The 12,607-nt window shown below is 35.5% G+C and overlaps 1 protein-coding gene across 1 annotated transcript in view; it reads right to left on the bottom strand.

The window, feature by feature from the left end:
- LOC107733960 (pleckstrin homology domain-containing family O member 2) overlaps positions 1-12,278 on the bottom strand; it is a 25,870-nt gene extending 13,592 nt beyond the window's left edge. The window contains exons 1-2 of the mRNA XM_016545827.1: positions 12,071-12,278; positions 2,044-2,193 (exon numbers count right to left, since the gene is read on the bottom strand). Of these exons, the coding sequence (XP_016401313.1) occupies positions 2,044-2,193; positions 12,071-12,079 (159 nt within the window). The 5' untranslated portion in view covers positions 12,080-12,278. The remainder of the gene's footprint in view (positions 1-2,043; positions 2,194-12,070) is intronic.
- Between the last annotated feature and the right edge of the window lie 329 nt (positions 12,279-12,607).

Genomic DNA, 12,607 nt, shown 5'->3' with positions numbered 1-12,607 from the left:
AATCATAATTAGTAATTTTTAAAATACACAAATAATTCCTAAACAATTAAACTAAAAATATAAAAAAACATAAAATGAAAGCTAATTCTTAATAAAAAAATATAATAGTATATAAATAGTACTAAAATAACACTGCTCAGATGTTTCTTCAAAAATTACTTATGAAAAACTACAAAAAAAAAAGAGTTCATTGACATACTTTAAGAGTACAGAGCTATAAAACTCAGTGTATAGAAACAAATGTCGTTTAAGAGATCTAATTTGTGATTTTGCTTTGTTATGTCTTCATATGACGGTAGATACTTTAGTATAATGTGGTGATTTATTTATTCTGTGAAATAATTTGGCAGAGAAAAAAAAAAAATTTAAATGTTTTGATAATGATAGATGGCTAAAGATGAATCTAAATTCGTTCTGCTTAGCAATAATGATTAATCTCAGTAAAAATAAATTGTACAAACTGATGAAAAAAAAAAAAGTAATCATAATTAGTAATTTTTAAAATACACAAATAATTCCTAAACAATTAAACTAAAAATATAAAAAAACATAAAATGAAAGCTAATTCTTAATAAAAAAATATAATAGTATATAAATAGTACTAAAATAACACTGCTCAGATGTTTCTTCAAAAATTACTTATGAAAAACTACAAAAAAAAAAGAGTTCATTGACATACTTTAAGAGTACAGAGCTATAAAACTCAGTGTATAGAAACAAATGTCGTTTAAGAGATCTAATTTGTGATTTTGCTTTGTTATGTCTTCATATGACGGTAGATACTTTAGTATAATGTGGTGATTTATTTATTCTGTGAAATAATTTGGCAGAGAAAAAAAATAAATTTAAATGTTTTGATAATGATAGATGGCTAAAGATGAATCTAAATTCGTTCTGCTTAGCAATAATGATTAATCTTTGTAAAAATAAATTGTACAAACTGATGTGAAAATCAACATGTAATCAAAACTGACTGAACTTAATTTCTTAATTGACAATCCTTAATTCATCAGTGCACATTATTAACAATCATTTTCATTTTCAATATATTTCAATATTGTACAAAAATATATTTCCAAACTTCCTCACAGTGTAGCAAGATTTGACACCGGAGGCTACACCAGCTATTGTTAGTCAATGTAATGGTGAATAAATGTTAATCAACAGCTAAATAGCTATAAATAAAAAATGTTTTAGCAATGGTTTGGAGGACCACTTTACAATCCAATCCACTCCCAGTGGATAGACAACCAAGTTCCAACCTACATTTTTTCTTGTGCAATAACATATTTTACTCAGAAATACATGAAATTATGAAAGTACAGTGAGTTGGTTTCATGTTGACTTCATAGTCTATGTTTCATCATGATTCAGCAGACTTACCTCATTCTCATAGACTGCAATCACTGTTCGTTCCAGCTGAATGTATCGGTCCTTGTAGCTGCTCAAGAACTTCCCTGAAGACTTCTTCAACCAGCCCGCCTTCGCAGCGCTCGTCACCTCGTTGGGCTTGGCTGGCTCCTCTTTCACGCCCTGTTTTGGAAAGGAAGGAGGAAATCTGCATTTCTTAGTCTTTGTAAAAATAAATTGTACAAACTGATGTGAAAATCAACATGTAATCAAAACTGACTGAACTTAATTTCTTAATTGACAATCCTTAATTCATCAGTGCACATTATTAATTTTCAATCATTTTCATTTTCAATATATTTCAATATTGTACAAAAATATATTTCCAAACTTCCTCACAGTGTAGCAAGATTTGACACCGGAGGCTACACCAGCTATTGTTAGTCAATGTAATGGTGAATAAATGTTAATCAACAGCTAAATAGCTATAAATAAAAAATGTTTTAGCAATGGTTTGGAGGACCACTTTACAATCCAATCCACTCCCAGTGGATAGACAACCAAGTTCCAACCTACATTTTTTCTTGTGCAATAACATATTTTACTCAGAAATACATGAAATTATGAAAGTACAGTGAGTTGGTTTCATGTTGACTTCATAGTCTATGTTTCATCATGATTCAGCAGACTTACCTCATTCTCATAGACTGCAATCACTGTTCGTTCCAGCTGAATGTATCGGTCCTTGTAGCTGCTCAAGAACTTCCCTGAAGACTTCTTCAACCAGCCCGCCTTCGCAGCGCTCGTCACCTCGTTGGGCTTGGCTGGCTCCTCTTTCACGCCCTGTTTTGGAAAGGAAGGAGGAAATCTGCATTTCTTAGTGAACCAAAATTTCAGTTTGACTTGGCATGCATTGAGATCTGAGTCCACCGAGAGCATTCCTTCAAGGGGAGGGTGAAGTATGTAGCGGCTAGATTATCTCTTTTTTTTGGCCGGCATATGGGTTTCATGTGACCTTCAACATCTTTTCACACTTAATAGAAAGGACAGATGATGCTTTATTCCCACATCTGCGCTGTTTCATTTTTTACAGCCTTCTCATGACTTTTGGGGATCTTATCTGAATTTATCATTAAGCACATAATTACTGGCGTTTGCTAAGGAACGCTTTACTATTATTATGTCTCATAATTTAGGGTTATGGATTTAAACAAACTTCTAAACTTTAGAATTAAACTTTGAAGATGCAAAACTACGTTTTAAGTGAGCAGACTTATGATTCTCCCTTAAAAAACATACATTGAAGCAGGGTTATTATTGTTAACTAAATCTAACATTAAAAACAAAATGAATTTTCTGAAGAGACTCAATCACTTTATATGATGAACAGATTTAATTTAGGCTTTTATTTAGATATGAACTTTGATCAGCGAACATAAACAGAAGCTTAAACGTACTTGCTTGACACGTGAAAACAAACCTCACTGGTTCTTGCGGAAGCCCAGATGTGCCGCATAACACAAGAGAATGAACCTCACTGGTTCTCACTTGACGGATGTTTATATGTGATTATAATACAGGGCTGTTGAATGCTAGAATCTGATTGGTTGATGAACGTTCTAAGGTGTGCATTTATCTTCAGGGAAACGCACAGGTTAAATAGTTCCAGGCAGGTCCTGACCGCATTACATTGTCCATATCAGTTCGCCAAACGATTTCAGTTATTTCAAAGGTCCTTACAGCCTAAAACAGCGAAATAACCAAACCCACAATGACACTGACCAAGCAAATGAAAATAGTAAACAATATGATAAAAATATCAAATTATTTCCATGTTTTTTGCCACAAAATTACATTTGTGACCCTGGACCACAAAACCAGTCATAAGGGTTTTGTTTTTAAATAGAGATTTATACATCATTGAAAGCTGAATAAATAAGCTTTCCATTGATGTATGGTTTGTTAGGATAGGACAATATTTGGCCGAGATACAACTATTTGAAAATCTGGAATCTGAGGGTGCAAAAAAAAATCTAAATATTGAGAAAATCACCTTTAAAGTTGTCCAAATGAAGTTCTTAGCAATGCATATTACTAATCAAAAATTAAGTTTTAATATATGTACAGTAGGAAATTTACTAAATATCTTCATGGAACATGATCTTTACTTAATATCCTAATGATTTTTGGCATAAAAGAAAAATCAACAATTTTGACCCATACAATGTATTTTTGGCTATAGCTACAAATATACCCCAGCGACTTAAGGCTGGTTTTGTGCTCCAGGGTCACATTTTATTATGTATGGAAAACACAGTCTATTTCTCCCGCTCTCTGCCATACAAACGCACACACATAGAGTACTGACACACACTCACACACAGAAAGCCATGCTCTGACGATTTTATCAGTAAAATAGTTTAGCAACTTAAAAGTTTAGCAGGCTACATGAAATTTCTCACTAGTGAGGTAATACAGTGCTGCTCTTGAAGCAGATGAACTTAAAGTTTCGCTGTTAGTCAAGATGCTGCTACTGAACACTGTTGAGAGATGCACAGACTCAGGTGATTCACACACACTTAATTGCAGGAGGCTCCTCCCGAAACTACGTTGGGAACTTCAGCTCGCTCGCTCGTTCTCTCTCTCTCTCTCTCTCTCTCTCTCTCTCTCATAAATGCATTAATAACTGCATAACTTTCAACAGCTCCAGCCTCCGTTACTAGGTCTAAAATTACATTTTGGAATTAGCAACAGAGGCATGGGATGAGCTACGTAAGAAATTAATCGTACACACAAGAGTGTTTTAAGGTCCGTTGAATTATTAGAGAATAATACACACCCGAGGTGAAATGGCCTGCTTCAAATCATGGCCGCATCACCACCTAGGGTCAATTATTATTACATACTAGGGATGCTCCGATCAGGATTTTTGCAGCCGATACGGAGTACCGATTTCTTGTCATGGTGATCGGCCGATACCGATGCCGATTCTGATGCTTCAAGCTTTATATAGACGGTTTCATCGGGCGCACACACCTGTCCCGAAGTTAACTTCCGGTCTGTGTTTGTTTATCAGTCTGGCTATGGCGCCCACTACAAACATCGTTAAGTTAAGGTGATGAGTAGACAGAGGTTGGGCTCAGGTGGTTGTGCTGTGGGATGTGTTTCCCATACATTTATTTATTTGTGGCGCTCGCCACAATATCAAAAATGACGGATTTTCCAAAAGGCTTGGTTGAATAAACATGAGCACGTACTGCACGTTTAAAAATCAAAACGAGGCGCGGTTGTTTTTATATCACTGTATTTCTGAAGAAAGACTATCTTTAGAACATTTTCGATGTCATTTTCATTTCATCTTGCAGAAACGTCATAGCATTTCCACACCGGCGATGACATGACTGCGGCGGCAAATCATTTAATGTCACCACGCATCATGTACGTCGTCACGCGTTGACTTTAATCAAATTGCGATCGGTTCCTAAAATCGGCTAAGTTAGTGAGTACCGATCGAGTCATAAAATATGATTATCGGCCGATACCGATCTCCGGCCGATCGATCGGAGCATCCCTATTACATACATAAAAGCCTAAATTCAAACTATTCATCATATGAAGCAATCGAGTCTCTCCAGAAAATTTGGACTAAACTGCTCAATTCCTATGGATTATTTATGAACTTTTTGAAGTGTCAAAGTGGTAGTCACATAGACTGTCAATGGAGGGACAGAAATCTCTCAGATTTCATTAAAAAATATCTTCATTTGTGTTTCAAAGACGAACAAAAGTCTTACAGGTTTGGAACGACACAAGGGTGAGCAAATAATGACAGACTGTTAATTTTTGGGTGAACTATCCCTTTAAGAAAATGTATCTAACCATCATGACTATGGGAGTGAAAAGACACAGGCGAGTATAGTTGTATGCTTTTTAAATGAAGTTTTGTAATTAATATTAAATTAAGAATCTAAAATGCAGCCCGATGCAGCTGTATTTAGAATTCCCAGGAATTTTCAATAGGAATCTATGCGAGGAAATTCCTCAGGATGTCTCTTTAGAGGGTCACCAAGCTGTTTTTCCACTTTCACTGGGCCTTTGGAAAGAGCAGCGCGTGCTAGAGAAGGTACAGCTGTCCGAGGGAGGAAAACCTGGAGAATAATATGAGCAGCACTGTGCCACACTGCCCTGTCCGGGAAACCAACAGGTCACTCATGCCCTCGCAGCGTCTGTGCTGAGGGAGGGGGATGGAGCGTGAGACAGCTCTTTGTTTTTCTCATTCTGTTTGTGTGTAAATTGGAGCAGAGCGCACGAAACATCACAACACACTCGCCGGAGAGAGACTTTGGGTGGGACGGAAAAATCTGTATTGTGAAAAAACAGAGTGGAGCCTATTTGGACGTACAAAGTGGAGCGCATACGACAGCAGAGCGAGACAGAGAGAGTATGCAGTGTTTTAAAGCATATGATAAAACAGGAAATAAGCCAAAACATACGTTAAGCTCGGGTCGATCAAACAGGAACTCACAGTGCTAGATGAGATAATTTAAGAAAGCGAGAAGTTTCATTGGTGGTATTTGCTGAGGCTTGCATCAGTGTTGCTTTTGCCTATACTAGGGTTTGGGGTTTGTTCAGATCATTAACACCAAGTAAATTTTGCAGTATAACTCATTCCCACACGTTTGTGCTATGAACATGAATGTGAAAGTGATCAGATATATGATTATTTTTCCTGGTGGCTGATAAAATGAGCCAAAAAATGCATTAATGGAAGAACTCAAATCACATCATGGGAGCAGAACATCATAGAGACTTTGGGGTTTTGGCTCTTCTGACTTGAACTTAAAAACAACCACCTAGTAACTGGCATAAGAAACATTGCAGAAATGCACTGAATAGCACTCATAAGACCCTAGCAACCACATAGCAACGACCAGAAAACCTTCCAAAACACCCTAGCAATGTCTCCAATGTTCAAGTCTTGCATGGGCAAGAACAGGAAAATTATTTGACAAATTAATTTTTAATTATTACATTTGAATTTTCACTAAACTTGATCACACAATCAAGGAAAACACACAAATGTTCAAAATAAGTGAATAATAATAATAATAAATTACATTTTATAAAGCACCTTTAAGGGTGGCTTCTAAAGGCAATTTAAATAAGACAAAGTCATCAAAACAATATGTAATATATAATATAAAATAATAATAATAATAATAATAATTATTATTATAATTATCATTAATAATAATAATAATAATATTACTATTATTAATAATAATTTTATAAAGCTCCATTAAAGTTTTCAAGGCAGTTTACGTAAGACATAAAAACCAATTGTTATTATTATTATTATTCATTTTGTATATTATGTATTATTTTTAAAGGCACTTTTACATAAGAAAAAGACATAAAAACAATACCTAATATATAATATAAAAGTTAAATAAAATAAAAGTTAAATAAACATAAAAGTAAAATAACAACAACAACAATTATTATTATTAGCAGTAGTAGTAGCAGCAGCATATCTTACTATTTATGATAATAATAATAATAATAATTTTATAAAGTTTTCAAGGCAGTTTACGCAAGACATAAAAACCAATGCATAATATATATAAATAATATAAAAGTGAAATTAGTAAAGGAAATATAATATACAACAATTCAGTTCCTTTTTTAAAAAAACTAACAAAAAATGGTTTCTAAAGTTGAATATGCTAGAAGATCCATGCAAAACCTCCATATAACTCTGGGTGATTGAGATTAGTATGACCCTCATTAGCCATCATGTGTTTCATAAACATACAAAAGGCCATGCATGTGCGCAGCTCCATCTGGGTCAGATATCAGAGCTCTGCACTGTGCGCTGACCTGGCCGGTGTCGACTCGCACACATCTAAATATGAATCATCTGTGTAGCTCTTCCCAAGATCTCACTGCAACCAAGACCAGAGCGACTTGTTCAAAGACTCACACTGCAAATATAACTTTCATTGGTCCAATAATAGTTCTGTCCAAACAAATGGAAACCTGTCCCCTTAAACAAGTGTTGCAGTATATTTATAAAATATTTGCAACATCTCAATCAGGGAAGTGTAAAACATGAATGCCAATCAGAGAAATAGGCTATAAAAGAGGAAATAGTAACCAGCGTTACAGATTTTACAGGAGGGATTAAGTATTCTTGCTACACTTGTCCTCCTTACCGCGCACGGGAGTCCCTCTACGCACCCCTCCTGGACCCACGAGGACACCAGCGTGCATGCAAGGGGAAGAGACCGGTCTCTCGAGGAGAGGCACGCTCGGCATTTAAACAGCGGCGGCGATGAGGCTCCATTCGGTTCAGGTGTGCCCCATCACACGCCACCAGCCCTGGCTATTTCAGCGCCCCTCCTCTCTCACGCACCCACTCATGTCGGGAGCCTGGCTAATTAGGGGGAGGCAGCCGACTCGTCACAGTGTGTTGATATCCAGCCGAAGAGCAATCAACCATAACTTCAGGCTCAGAAGTCTGTTTGAACAATCCGGATAAGCGCAAGTAAATACCATTTTGATTAGCCGTCGTACCTACAATGACTGTGCACTGTGTAAACAATGAGTGATGTATACGCGCGAGAGAGCACTTCCGGCGCTTGCGTAAACTACGCCAGAGCGCGTACACACCTCACCCAACGGAAGCCGTGCGCGCGCTCAAAGCAGTTGGACATAGTGGTGAATTAGAGGTAAAAAATTATATAAATACTGTTCGGTTTCTGGCACAAACCGATCGTTTCGTGTCTTAGGACATCAATGTGTCGTCACGAGCCGCAGAGTTTAATTTGGATTTGTCTGTGCATGTTTTTTTTACTCTCATAGATTTTGTTACCATTGCCATGCATTATAAGACTGATAGACTGCAACGGTTAAAGTTAAAAATCATCAAATGTGTTCTACTGAAGAAACAAAGTCACCTACATCTTGGATGCCCTGGGGGTAAGCAGATAAACATCAAATTTTCATTTTTGGGTGAACTATCCCTTTAACAACAAGGGTACAAAAGGTACAATTGTCAATCTGAAACCAGGTCAATCCTAACAAAGAAAGAATCAACTGGAATGCGCAAGTGATTTTGCAAAGGTGGGAGCATAGTGTAGTGTAAAGTGGAGACCAGAACGTAAAAGGTTGCTGGTTTGAGCTCTTCAAGGAAACAGCCATGAGCTTTGACCATTGTAACCTTAAGCAAGACACCAAACAACGGGTCGCTCTCAGCTTCAGACAGCATGTGTACAGACAGACCACCCACAGTCCATTCACTGACCATCTGATGCATGATGCACACAAACATTTCAAAAGTTCTCAGAGTAGCAAATAAACGATCCATGATATATATATATATGGCTGAAAAATAAACATTGCATACACTACCATTCAAAAGTTTGAGACTTTTAATGTTTTAATAATAATGTTTTAATGGCTCTTCTGCTCACCAAGGCTGCATTTATTTGATCAAAATACATTAAAAACAGTATTGTAAAATATTATTATGGTTTTAAATAACTGTTTTCTATTTGAATATATTTTAAAATGCTATTTATTCCTGTGATGCAAAGTTGAATATTCAGCATCATTTCTCCAGTCTTTTTTTTTTTTTTGCAACATTATAACATTTTACAAAATGTAATATAAAATATTTATTTAGCATCCTTGCTAAATAAAAGTATCAAAAAGTATCTTGCTGTATAGAAACATCTGAATGGTAGTGTACTATTTTTGGATGGACAGAAAAAAACAAATGCTACAAATATTTCTGCTTTTTAATTTCAATTATTTGAATGAGGTTTTTCTTTTATTGTGGTATTGACTAGTTCATATTTAGCAGTGCTGGCTATGTTACTCAAAAAAAAAGTACTAGCTGCCAATTACATCTTTAACAGCATAATTAGATTACTGTACTAATTACTAAACTTGCATAAATTATTCCTGAACTGACCAAATTATTTAAAGGGTCAAAAAGGTCACCTCAAAAACATAAGTTTTGACATTAGATGATAGATTCAAGTTTATTGTTCTATAGTCTATACAGTATTTAGTAACTAATTAAATTAAAGAAAAATTAAGAGTAGTCCCTCACTTGAATTTTTCAAGGGAAAAGTAATTAAATTACAGTAATTAATTACTTAGTAATGCATTACACCCAACAATGTTTACCATCCACTAAATGTCACATAAAAACAAAATGAACCGTGGTTAGTCGCTTTACATGACGGTCAGGCAGTCTCTTCCTGTATAACTAGATGGCTCTTGACCAAAACAAGCCGCAAAATAACGCAGCTGTTATGCTGATAGTGAAAAGATAAATGCCTAAAAATGGTACACAAGTGCACTTTTACTGCTGATGCTTTTACAAGTTTATGACAAGCTGAAAAGATGAGGGCCTCATTAAGAGCTTCATTATGAGGTAAACACTGGGTGATCTTCATAAAAAACAGCAAACAGTGAGAAGGATTTTCATGGCTCTCTGAAGCCCCACGACAACCTAAATTTACTGTGACCACAACAGCTGGTCTTTGTCTTAACGTCACATTAAATTGGGTATGTTTTCCCATGCTGTCATTATGTTCAGAGAAATACGGCATCAAATTGGCCGTGATGTACACAAAGGCCATTCAGGCACAAACAGATTCCTTGACACAAACATCTGTCACTATTCATCTCGATTCACATTTCAACTTGTGTTCTAATAAATGACAACAAAGACTTTAGACATTTTAGGCATGCCAATGTCAAGGTAATGTCGTCTTATCAAAGCTAAATAATGATTCTAGCTATGTACACTACATATTAACAATGTGTTTTTTTCAGCTCTGACCAGTGTTACTTCCTCATTTCATTAAGCATTTCCTGAAACTACTTGTTCGCTTAGTAAGAGGATCTTTTTCGCAGAAATCTGTTTATGTTTACATACAGATGGTTTAAAACAGAGATAGATAGATAGATAGATAGATAGATAGATAGTAGGGCTGTGCCATATTGAAGAAAAATGCAATATGTGATTACTCATTAAATAATGCGATATTCTATATGCGATACGATATATTACATAAAAATGTCATTTTAACATTAGTGTAATTATTTTAACATGAGTTTAGGAACTGAATAATAAAAAGGAAAAATAAAAACCCGCTTAGTATTTACTCTTTGAATTCAATATGCACTGATTCTTATTTAAGCTACAAACGTTATTTAGGTAAGAGCAGTGAGTGATTTTCTCTTTGTCTTTTGTTCATGGCCCCAAATATTGCAAGCTGTAGCGATATGCATATTGCAATATATCCATTTGAGATATTTCGATAATTTCAATATATTGCACAGCCTTAATAGATAGATAGATAGATAGATAGATAGACAAGAGCTGCAGAAGACGCGGTTATTTTAAAAGCAGAAACACAGTGAGCAGCGAAATAGATTAATACTTTTGCTAAAAATATTTTATTTATTTATTTATTTATTTAGTCATTTAGCAGACGCTAAATTATCCAAATTATTATTTTTATCCAAAGCGACTTACAAATGAGGACAATAAAAGCAGTCAAAACTAACAAAAGAGCAACAATATAAAAATATCAATGTATAGTATCAAGTATCAATCTGCAAATAGAGTTATTTTTGCCTATATATGACTCTGACGGTTCAAACCAGGTTTGTGACTGGCCTTTTTTTTTTTCATCTTTAGCATTATTAATCAGTATGTTAAGAGCATTTTAAAATAAACATAATTATTAAAATTGGGAAAATTATTTGTAGATGGCAAGAAAGACAAGTAGACAACATAAACTTTGAAATTAGGCTACTAGTTAAATATCTTTTCTGCTTTTGATTATGTTTGTTTTAAGCAAACTATAAAAATGGTCCAGACTTCAAGAGGAAAACTCTGAACCCCTACAGTATCTTTTTCTGTCACATGGCCTTCTGCCCTACATATGTATTTAAATGTAAAAAAAAAAAAAAAAAAGCTAGATAAAACATCTTATCTCTTAATATTCATATCTAATTGGGCTCAACTGATTTTTTTTTTTTAAGAAAAATTCTCAGAAGTTACTGGCCTTTGGCTCTGAGGACTCAATATCCTGACTTGTTTTTTAAGCATACTGGTGCCCAGATGGAAATATGTAATATATATGAGGAAATATATGAGACTGGAACTTTAATTGAATACCCCTGCCCTAGATGGACAGACATACACCCATGAGTGGATGGAAAACCTTTGAATCAAAAACATGCTATCAATATATCTATCTATCTATCTGTCAATCTGCAGAAAATAGAAAACAGTTAACAAACACCACACAAGGCTTGCCTTAGAAATGTTGGATGCTGCTGCCCTTCACTTCCTGGTACCGATCTAAAGCTACATCACCTCGATCTGATGAACAGAATATTAATAGTTCATAACTAAGGCTTACTCTACTGGAGCAGTTCACGACACATTTTAATTGCAGTGCACAAAAGCAAATAAGTGTTGCAACCCACCATTTCACTACACTCAGTTTTCAAGTATCAGCACTGGACCAAGTCAAAGTTAAATTAAAGTCAAGTGAGTTTTGCTTCACGTCGCCAGTGATGAGGACTTAAAAGTTACAAAGTTAGAGAGACTATTTACAATAATGCTAAAAATGTTCTATTTTCAAATACCATCTGTAGAGCGATAAAGAAAGGTATGTGAAATACTCACATCTTCCATGATATATAAAAACAAAGATCCCGTTATGCGCAGAAGAAAACGCTCGACGCAGGACTTTATCTCGGGTTAAAACTGTCGATGTCTCTTCGTCTCGACTTTCTCACATCCAACATGACGATGAAAAACAAGGAACTGTGAATGAGGCTAAAATGTAACGGGACCCTTCGGCTCTTTTTCCTCTTTCGACTTTCAGCAGTTACAAGTTTGAGGCTTGAAGAAGAAAAAAAAAAGTTAGTTTCCGGTAAGTTCCCCAAAAGCCTCTGCCGCTGCCAAGAGACACCACGGCCGCGTCTCAAAACACAGCGAGCTGCCTATCTATACAGCCTCGGAGCGCCATGAATTCCACTCACAAACAGTGCTTTGACGGACGTAGCGCGCGAGGTCTAGAACGACTTTCCAGTTAAAAGACTTTTGAATGAAATTTGTATAGATCTATTTTGGGGGATCTCACGCTGTCTCTCTCTGCCTCTGACATGTCAACTATGTTAAATATGTTGTATACACAGCACAAAGTCTTTTGAGATAAAT

The sequence above is a fragment of the Sinocyclocheilus rhinocerous genome, unplaced genomic scaffold (assembly GCF_001515625.1).
Source record: "Sinocyclocheilus rhinocerous isolate Xijiao unplaced genomic scaffold, SAMN03320098_v1.1 scaffold760, whole genome shotgun sequence".
Classification (NCBI taxonomy): domain Eukaryota; kingdom Metazoa; phylum Chordata; class Actinopteri; order Cypriniformes; family Cyprinidae; genus Sinocyclocheilus; species Sinocyclocheilus rhinocerous.
Note: the sequence above shows the minus strand (reverse complement) of the source record. Positions and strands in the feature narration are given on the sequence as shown.